The sequence below is a fragment of the Asparagus officinalis genome, chromosome 1, assembly GCF_001876935.1.
Source record: "Asparagus officinalis chromosome 1, Aspof.V1, whole genome shotgun sequence".
Taxonomy (NCBI): Eukaryota; Viridiplantae; Streptophyta; class Magnoliopsida; order Asparagales; family Asparagaceae; genus Asparagus; species Asparagus officinalis.
This window is the reverse complement of record NC_033794.1, coordinates 24247817-24257749: the sequence shown is the minus strand read 5'-3', so window position 1 is coordinate 24257749 and position 9933 is coordinate 24247817. Positions and strand designations below refer to the sequence as shown.

At 47.3% G+C, this 9933-nt stretch overlaps 1 protein-coding gene across 1 annotated transcript in view; it reads left to right on the top strand.

The window, feature by feature from the left end:
- The window catches only part of LOC109832151, a 1995-nt gene continuing 1434 nt past the window's right edge, over positions 9373–9933 (top strand). Inside the window, exons 1-2 of the mRNA XM_020399593.1 lie at positions 9373–9691; positions 9771–9848. Of these exons, the coding sequence (XP_020255182.1) occupies positions 9373–9691; positions 9771–9848 (397 nt within the window). The remainder of the gene's footprint in view (positions 9692–9770; positions 9849–9933) is intronic.

Sequence of the window (9933 nt, the reverse complement as noted above, 5' to 3'; positions counted from 1 at the left end):
TTTTGCCCTGCGCTCCTTTCCTTATTCACTTCTATCTTGATTTATCCTCTAATCAGATGCTTGTTTTTCTCGCTGTAACGAATTATGTCATGTGTTGAAAAAAAATTGAGAAATAAAGTTCAAAAATATCTTTCTAGTATATGGAAAATAATATTTTTGCCCTGCGCTCCTTTCCTTATTCACTTCTATCTTGATTTATCCTCTAATCAGATGCTTGTTTTTCTCGCTGTAACGAATTATGTCATGTGTTGAAAAAAAATTGAGAAATAAAGTTCAAAAATATCTTTCTAGTATATGGAAAATAATATTTTAAGCTTAAGTCTAGTTACTTCAAAAATATATGATATTCACGTGAAAGAATTAGACCTTTCTATTCATGATGGTAATCATACCTTCACTGCATATATGCTAATTTCGAAAAATAGAATGTTTTCACTAAATTTGAAAATTGATGCTAAATGCTTTCAAGTAAAGATTGAAGGTGGCAAAATTTAGTGGCAACTTAGATCTGGTCACCTAAAGTTTGAAGGGCTAAAACCAATGTTTTTAAAAAGTGATTGACTAGCTAGCCTAGGCGCTTGCCAGGCTTAGGCGGTACCTAGTCCATACGTCTAGTTCTTGGGAGTGCCTAGGGGAGTGTAGGCTGCTTATGAGGTCTACACTATTTATGCCTTGGTCGTGATTTTCTCTGTTGCAACCTTCACATCCTCCAACCTCCTCGACTAACTATGAACAACCCGTCTGTTTGGGTAGAAAATTGTTTTTATTGCTGAATTCATTACAACTTTGGGCGTTATAATAAATCCGAAACAAAGATAGCTTTTTTTATAAGACTTTCAATACAATAAAAATAGATTACAACTCTCTTTCAAACAACACGCAACATGTGTTTATCGCCTATTGCTTTGCGTGGGATCTTTGCCTGTGCCGGGGACGTCGATATCCGTGGACCACCTACGGATCGGATCCGGTTGACAGAAAATTAACAGAGCTCCTACTTCACCAAAGAAGTATTCGCTTGAAGCTCTGAGATCGACCAAGCAAAATCAGTAGCTCTTCTCGAGATTAAGACAAAACCTAATCTCGAGGAACAGACGGACGGGGCTTCGGATCTCTCGAACTCTCCCTCTTTATGCTAAAGAACTTCGCCAAGATCAGTTAGCCTCCTCTGAAATTCGTGCTCCTTTGACTCCTTGATCTGGCAGCACCTCGCCCTCTTGATAATAATTCTGCCCCTGTGAATTGAGCCCCTATGACTGTATTTATAGGCTTCATAGGGGGTTTTTCGAGTAAGAATAAATGATTTGACCTTATCTTCAGTTAATAACGGTCTAACCATGTTTGTAGATGATATCTAGGTAGTTAGAAACCTCTGGAACAGAAGAACCCGATCGAAACAGCCTAAAAATATGTTTGAGAGGTTACAGGCAGTTCTGGGCACGAAACAAACTGATGTGACCAACGTGGGCGCGGATCGGACCCGCCGTCGCGCGGGTCGGATTGATCCAACCCGTCGCCGCGCGGGTCGGATGGATCCGACCCGTCGTCGCACGGGTCAGTTTGAGATACCTTTGGTATTTTGGTCTTACCTCTTTCGTCCGACCTCAGATTAAGCTGGTTCAAGATGCGTTGGAAAGATAACAAATATACCTACAACTTTTATCTTTTGAGTTTCCTCAGATTCAAATTGTATCATAGTTTAAATACCTCTTTTTTTTGCGGGCCACTTTGAGGTGTTCGACACTTTCTGACTTCTCCAGACTTGTATTGCGTATTTCGTCATTCCGTTAACTTGCATGCTTTGTTAACTTATTTCATGCGCTCGTTAGGTTATTTATGGTACTTTAAGCTGACCAACGCGTGCGAGCTGACCGATAGGTGTGACGGCCAATTGGAGGTGGCCGGTGAGCACACGAGACACAGTTGGTTCGCTATTCCGGTTCATGTACTTGTCGGCATCAGATAATCCTTCTAGACTCGAATAACGATGTTCATCATCTTCTCTCCATCTCGAGCTATGTACGAACACCTATAGGTATTTTTAGACGCCTACATATACCCCCTCTAAAGTATTTCGGACTCATTCTTTTATAGAAGAGTCGGGAAGGCTTTGGATAAGATAGGCCCTTTCCTCAATCTCGTAGAGGGACCTGTGAACTTCTTCAATTCTTGACTTATTCAGCCTTTAGTCTATTTAATGTTTTGTCGAATAGGTGAAGTTCTTCCGACGCTACGTTTATCGTCTGACCGTTGTCGAAGTCTTGAACTGAAGTTGATGCGTAAGTTTCTGAATCTAGCTCGTGTCATTGAGTTGACTTTGAACTGATCATCTTCATCAGAAATTTATATCTGAATGGGATTGAACTCCCTGGAATCATCATTTTCCTTATTTTGATGAAATTATCGATGTGTTGACCGGCATCGACCTTTACTGCAACGCGTTGTCCGGCGTTGACTTTTGTTGTAACGCGTTGACCGGCGTTAACACAGTTTATACTCATACATTTGCTGGAGTCTACACAGTTTAAGCTCTTAAGGGATTAGAGCGTGACGGTCCCAAATGCTGGGGCTGCACGACCAACTTGTTAAAGCTGATTTATCTGTATGTATGGATCTTATCCTGATGTTGTTAGATGCTCAAGTCACGAGACCAACTAATGGAGTTGATGCGTCAATGACTCGTATTTATAGAATTTTTTAGCAAATTCTTAGTCATCAACGAGTTTGATTAACCTTTATCGACTACCGTTTGAGTCAGGCTAGCATGCAGATTGTTAAAATCCGTTCTGCACGTAACGTTGTGCTAAAAGAGTCAACTCTTTTAGTGCTACGATATTGAATACATAAACTTCGTCTTTCTTCTGTGAAAAGACTAAACAACGACGTGTATCAGACATAGACTTAGTATTTTTGGCAAATCCTCAGCCTTCAACGGATTTGACATACCTTTACCGATTACCGTTTGAATCGGACTTACATACGGATTATTTAAGTCTGTTCCGCATGTGACGTTGTGCTAAGAGAGTTAACTCTCTTAGTGCTACGATATTGAATACGTAGACTCCGTCTTTCTTATGGGAATAGACTACCCGACAACGTGTGTTAGGCACTAACTTATCCCTTCTTAGGATTCGGGATAAAAGTCCCCAGACTTGAATTCTGGTGTCTTTTTCAATTGGTGAAAGACTAAACCGGCAACGTGTGTTAGGCGCTGACTTATCCCTGCTTAGGATTCGGGATAAAATTCCTCAGATTGGTATTCTGGTGTCTTCTTTAATCGGTGAAAGACTAAACCGACAACACGTGTTAGGGGTTGACTTATCCTTACTTAGGATTCAGGATAAAACTCCTCGCGCGTGTGAGGTATGGATTTTGGTGTCATTAATAACAACCTGCCACAATATTGAATATATGGGCTTTTGTCCTTTTTACGGTTAAGGACTAACCGGTAATGCATGTTAGATGCTGACTTATCCCTACTTAGACTTCGGGATAAAAGTCCCCAGACTTGAATTCCGGTGTCTTCTTCAATCGGTAAAAGACTAAATCGGCAACGCGTGTTAGGCACTGACTTATCCCTAATTAGGATTCGGGATAAAATTCCCCGCGCGTGTGAGGCACGTATTTTGGCATTATTAATAACCTATCACAATGTCGAATATATGGGCTTTTGTCCTTTTTAAAGTCAATGACTAACCGATAACGCGTGTTAGGCGTAGGCTTTTCCCTACTTAAGCTTCGGGATAAAATTCCTCGCCCGTGTAAGGCATGGATTTTGGATTTGAAAGATGGTGTTAAAATATGGTGTCTTCTCTTGGGGCAAAGACAAACCCGATGTGAGAGAGGAAGAATTTTATATTCTATCTCCCAAAGCTGAAGAGGAAGAATTTTATATTCTATCTCTGGTTGCAAAGAAAACTCAAAGTAGGATATCCACTTTGAGAATCCGGAAGGTGAAACTAAGAGTGGGATCTCCACTCCGAGAATCGAAATGATTCGGATAATCCTAACTGTTGGAAGGTTTGATTACCGAACTAAAGGTGGGTTTCTCGTTTATCGAGAGTAAAGTGTGGTTCTGACCCTAACTGTAGGAAGGTTTGACCAAGTGGGAGGTTTGAGACGACACTAACTGTAGGAATGTTTGATCGCTCTATTTGAGAGTAGACCTCTCGTTCATGGAAGGAATCGAGAGGAGATTTTAGTTATGGTCCTAACTGTAGGAAGGTTTGACCGAGTGAGGAGTTTTGAGACAATCCTAACTTTTATAGGTTTGATCGCTCAATTTATGGACCTTTCGTTCATTGAAGGAATCGAGAGGGAATTTTAGTTATGGTCCTAACTATAGGAATGTTTGACCAAGTGAACAGTGAGAGTGGGAGTACAAATTACAGTGGGAGTGTTGATTCGTACAAACCACTCAAAGGGGATTCCTAATATTAAGTGACAAATACTTAACACAGAGGGGTTTGACAATTGTCAATAATTAGCAGATTAAAATGTTGAGTACTATGCTCAGACTCTAGCAGATTAAAATACACTATACATAATTCTTTCGGAAACTTCCCGTTATATGAATCATTCATCCTCAGCTTCCTTTGTGAAACCGGGTCTAACATTGTACTTAGTTAGATGACCGGGTTATCCTTAAGAATACCAGGCACGACACTCTCCAGGAACTTCTCGTGAAAGAAAGGACACAGTTTAGACTCATATACATGTTATAGTATTGAGAAGCAGTTTATACTCGTATACTCTTCAGAGTCTTCATTCGACTTAATTGAGCGTTATGACACCGGCTTTGACCAACGTTTGGATGCTATTCTTGAGAGTGTAGCAAGCCTTTGTAGGATGAAGGATCCTTCTGTAGTTGTAGGGTGAATATTTGATTTCCTGAAAACAAGGAATGTTCGCTTGTATTAATAAGAAGGCTTATTACAAACTAACAAATCAAATGTTTACAACAGAAGCAGAGGGAAAGCCCTCTTTGTTTTGTGTGGGGACTTTAGGTGGCTATAGGACGCTTCGCTCGATGCTCGTGTCGAGTCTGCTTCCCTTGGACCGTTCGATCGAGGTTGCTGGAGAGCTTCAGTTCACAGTAGAAGCTCAACTCGAGGGAGTTCGGGTCTGCTTAGTTCGCCGGCGATCGGAGCTCGGAACTAAACAGTGATGCTGCAATGCAAAGATTATGCAGAGAGCTTGGTCTCAACTCTTTTCTCTAAGTTTGCGACCTCTCCTCCAGTGTGCTGGAAGGGGCTTTTAAATGGAAGAATGACAGCTTGACTCCTCCTTGAATTGTGGGATGTGACCACATCTTCTTCAGAGACGTCTAGCTGCTCCTCGATACCATGAATGGTCATTCCAGGGATTGTGCTTTATGTCCTGTCCCCTACGATGGGAAGGCCCATTCTTGTATGTGAGGCAAAAAACGACTGCTATCCGAGTGGATTTGACCAGCATTAATGAACCGCATTTATGAGTTCGCAGATCGATGAAGTGTCTGCCCGATCACTCGTACTGTGCGTGACCGTTCGGCGTGCTTTGAGCACGGTGCTTTCTCCTTTCCGGTCAGGAGAGGCGGCAAAGTAGGTGCACAGTACTCGAGTGGGCCTAGCCAACTTGCCGAGTGCCGGCGGAGCCCGCGCCAGAGAAATGAGCGTGTGAGCTCTTCTCGTAGGCGAATTTCCCGTAAGTCTATAGAGGTATTTTTTACCGTCTACAAGACCCCCTTCAAAGTTTTCAGACCTAAACCGGCTCGCGTGTGGTCTGGAATACTTTGAATGAAGAAATTGTTGGCGAAGCAAGTGCCTTCGATTTCTCTTAGGATTTTTAGCAAATCCTCAGCTATCAACGGGTTTGATGTGCCTTTACCGATCACCGTTTGAATCGGGCTAGCCATACTATTCCCCTCAGTATGATAAGTTGTTGAACAGTTTCTCTTAGGCTTAATGCTAAGATTTCTGCTCTAACCCTTAGCCGTCTGAGGCGTGGGTTTTAACCGTTTAAGCGAGGTCATTCTATTGGCTTCGTTTGTAATTTTACCTTTAGTGGCGAGTGAATCGTCCAGGCGGAGTTAGTCTTTGGGGAGCCAAGTTTCGTGCAACTCGCGGGGTCATGCCAAGTATTTGTAGGCAAAAACCCTTCCTTTTTGAGGCGGGCCCAAATCTGACGGGAGATGAGCCACGTGTCTGCTGATAGGGCTTTGTGCTTCCCAGCTAAGGCGGCGCGGTCTCGTCGGGTCGTGGCGATCGTGACTTGACAACACGATTTCTGTGTGTTTCGCTCCGCGACGCATCGTGGCCGTGGTTTTCGAACTCAACCGTCGGATGCAACCGCCAACCTCGGTTCTTTCGATATACCGAGGGTGATCTGGGCCGTCGAATTTGATCGTGGCCACGTCTTCTGTCCGTTAGGGTTTTCGCTTTTCGAGGGTAGTCGTGGCCACGTGGACAACTTCACCCTTCTAAATCGGCCGTTTTCCTCCATTGGGAGCTACCGTGCTCTCAAATCTCGAAAGGAACCTCTAAGGAAAGAATTCCCGCTTCATCCTACAATGGCTCCGAAATCTAAGAGGTGCAAAGTGAGGGGTGCAGGCCCCGGACGTTACTCCGACCGTCTCTCCGCCGGCATGCCTGCCGGTGCTCTGGAGTCGCGCCTAGGTATGTTGATGGGTTCGTTGGACGATCTCTTGTAGATCTTAGGCGTCGGATTTTAGGGGGATGAGCGTTGCTCATTATGCTTGGTAACTTCCCCGATTTGGGGCAAAGTTTGCCCTATTTGCCCTTGGAGGATGATTACTGTCCCTGCAGGCGAATCCTTCAGTGGGAAGGAGGCGAATTCCCTTTTCGCAAGGCGAATTCGGCCCTTTCCCATTAGAGGGGAGTATAGTCTGTACGGATAGACCTCGTTCGAAATGGGTTCCCCCTTTCGATAGGCGATTTCGCCCTCCTCTGTTCAATGGGCGATTTTGCCCCTACAGCGGATTTTGTCTCGATTGACTTTTCATTTCTTGTTGCAGCGACCTTTTCCGATGAGCCTTTCCCGGAGGGTGTGGCCGTTGGCCACGCCGGGGCTACGAGTTACACGGCACCTTCTCGATTTCCTTCTTTGGCTTCAGTGCCCGTATTCACCGCTGATAAGCCGCATGGTCTGATACAGAGAGTCACGGATGGTCATCACTTGACATTACGCGAGTTGACGACCAACGCGGCGCTGACAGATGAGGACAGGGCAGAGCTGCCGAAGCCTCAATTTTTGTTCGGCGACGCTATGGCCGACCCTTCCGTCCTGTTGCTCAAAGAGAGTCGGTGGTTCCGCACGGTAGAGGGGGTTCATTATTATCTCCCCAGTATGTCGAGAGGGTTTTCGATCGTCGAGCTGCGGTCCTTCGCCATCCCTCGGACAATGAACTGGGATTTGACCCCCTCTCAGGACGGGGTCACTTGTGGCGTCTTTACGGGCTCTACGGCTGGGTACGGAGTGGAGAGTTCGTGCAAGCGTGTGACGGGCCTGCGCCCTGGCTTAATGTCCGCTGAACCGCCCATGGGGGAGTCGACAGCGGTGGCGGAGACCTTCCGTCACCGTTTCTTTCGAGTCGGTGGGAGCTTTCCCCCGAAGGACTTTAGAGCCCCGGGGTGGGTCTATTCTGCACCCGGCAGCGACACGTGGTGGTCCAAGATCACCGACTACATTCTGGCCGAAAATGCTGATCTCAAAGGCACAGAGCTGTATGTGGCCATTGAAGCCACTCGACACGGCTTGCGGATCAACGCTTCTCAGTTCCATAGTATCTTGGAACTGTATTGCGCGGAAAGCGGCACGTTTTTCACCCCCAATGGTGAGCTTGGTATCACCCCTCACGAGATGTACGACGTGTCAGGGCTGCCTCTTGGAGACTTTCCTTACGAGGAGTACGTCCCCGATCAAGATGAAATTGATCAGCTGTCGAGCCATTCCCCTTTGGCGGTTGAAACTCTGTGGGAGCTACTCTGCCACTACTACATATGCCTCAGTACCTTAGGGGCCTCGGATCATAAGGGGAAGAAGAAGAAGACCCCGGGGATCAGCCACAAGAATTGGGCTGATTACCTGTTCCCGGGGAACGATGTCAAGGGGATTCCCGCTCTCCCGTTAGGCGCGTGCGACCAGTCTGAAGTGGAGGCGAGGGCAGCTAAAGAAGGAAGCACTCTGACTCTTGACCGCGACGAGGGCGGGTTTAAGTCTGGTACGGTCTTTCACTCATTCCATCATCAGGAGAAGTTTCTCATCTCGGGGAAGGCGCTGCTCGCGGGGTACCTCATGTTATGGCTGAAGAGGTGCGTAATCCCCACTCACTCCTTTGAGGCTCTTCCTGTGGAGGTCGTGTATCCGGCGGTTTGCCTAGCTCACGGGAAGTCTTATTCCCTGGTATCGGCGACGATAGCGTGCATTCACCGAGGGCTCCGCACTCTGACGGCCCAATTCTGCCGTGTGTCGGGCCTTGATGAGGGGGAAGGAGTAGTTATCAAAACTCCCAATCCTAGGGTGGGGTTACCGTACACCTATTTGATGGCGTGGTTCGTGTACCACTGCGAATGTTTGATGAGCGCCCCGGCGATGCTTCAGGGCGATAAGTTCGTCCCCTTCGTCCAGCGCTTGGAGAGGTGCTCTTGGAAATGCAAGGACATCCCTGATGCCAGGAAGACGCTCTCCCACTTCGGGCATTATAATTTCCGCCGCTTCTTCCCTTATTTCAGCGGGGGCGGATATGGAGAATCTCTCAGGGATGCGCCGACGGCGGATCACTACACGGTCCTTACTCGTGGTGCCTTTCGCTGGTTGGTGAATATCCGACCGGGGTATCACATTCTGAGAACGGGCCCTACATGCTATCTCGAGCCATACATCCCCTGCAGGTTCGCCCGCCAGTTTGGGTATGATCAATTGTATGTAGGCAACGCCAACCCCTGCCTAAACTTCGAAGGAGGACTGGTTGACGGAGCTCGGGGATGGTTCTGGACCCATGCTGGAGGTACCCAGGCTCGCTTTGAGTTGACCGCGAAGGACCGCGATTTACACCACACGCTCTTATACTGCCGCTGGTATCGGGGTGCTAGTGCTAATCCTGCCAATTTCTGGTTCCAGAACTCATGTCTGGTGGAACGCGATCGTCCTGTCAGGGGCTCTCTCCGTTCTTCGAGGCGAAGGGGCCATCAAACTGCTAGGGAGTTGTTCTCGGAGGATCCAGTTGAGGATACCGAGGGTTTTGACGCTGGCTTACACGATTCCGAGATTCCCGAGGTTCGAGTTCCTTCCCCCGGTCCTTCGCCGGATGCCCCTGGTGAACCAAGAGAATCCGGGCGCTCAAGTCCGGTCCAGAGTCCGACCATTGGACAAATGGGGGCGCCGCTTCTATCTCCGAGTAGCTCCCTTCTCTCGAAGCGTCAGCGGGAGGCAGCGGCTGAGAGTTCCCGAGCGGGGGCGGCTAAGAAGGCCCGCGGTGATGAGACAGCAGGAACTGTCCGAGCGATAGAAGGTCGGGATAATGTTCCCCAGGTAAGCATTCCTGGAGCAGCGACGTCTGGATCTGGAGCTGTACTGCCTACCTCTTCTGCTGCAGTGGGGGCGGTCCCGGCGGCTTCGAAAGACACTCCTCCGCAATCTGGTGTGAGGCCACCGACGGGAGTTCCAGCGGCTTCTGCGTCCGCATCAGGAGGTAATTTTTCTTTTGCAATAGCGTCTTTGATCGCAACGATGATCTCATACCTTTTGCCATTGGTATTGGACCTATGCAGGTGCGATTGAGAAGGTGATTTCCATTCCTTCTGACGAGGAAGGGGAGGCTGGAGATGAGGAGGGGCCCACCAGCTCGGGTAAGCGTGTGTTTTAGCATTACTTTTCTTCCCGTACCCGACTGTTAGTAGGGTCCCTTTCGAGGGGTCTCTGTTAACCTCTTTT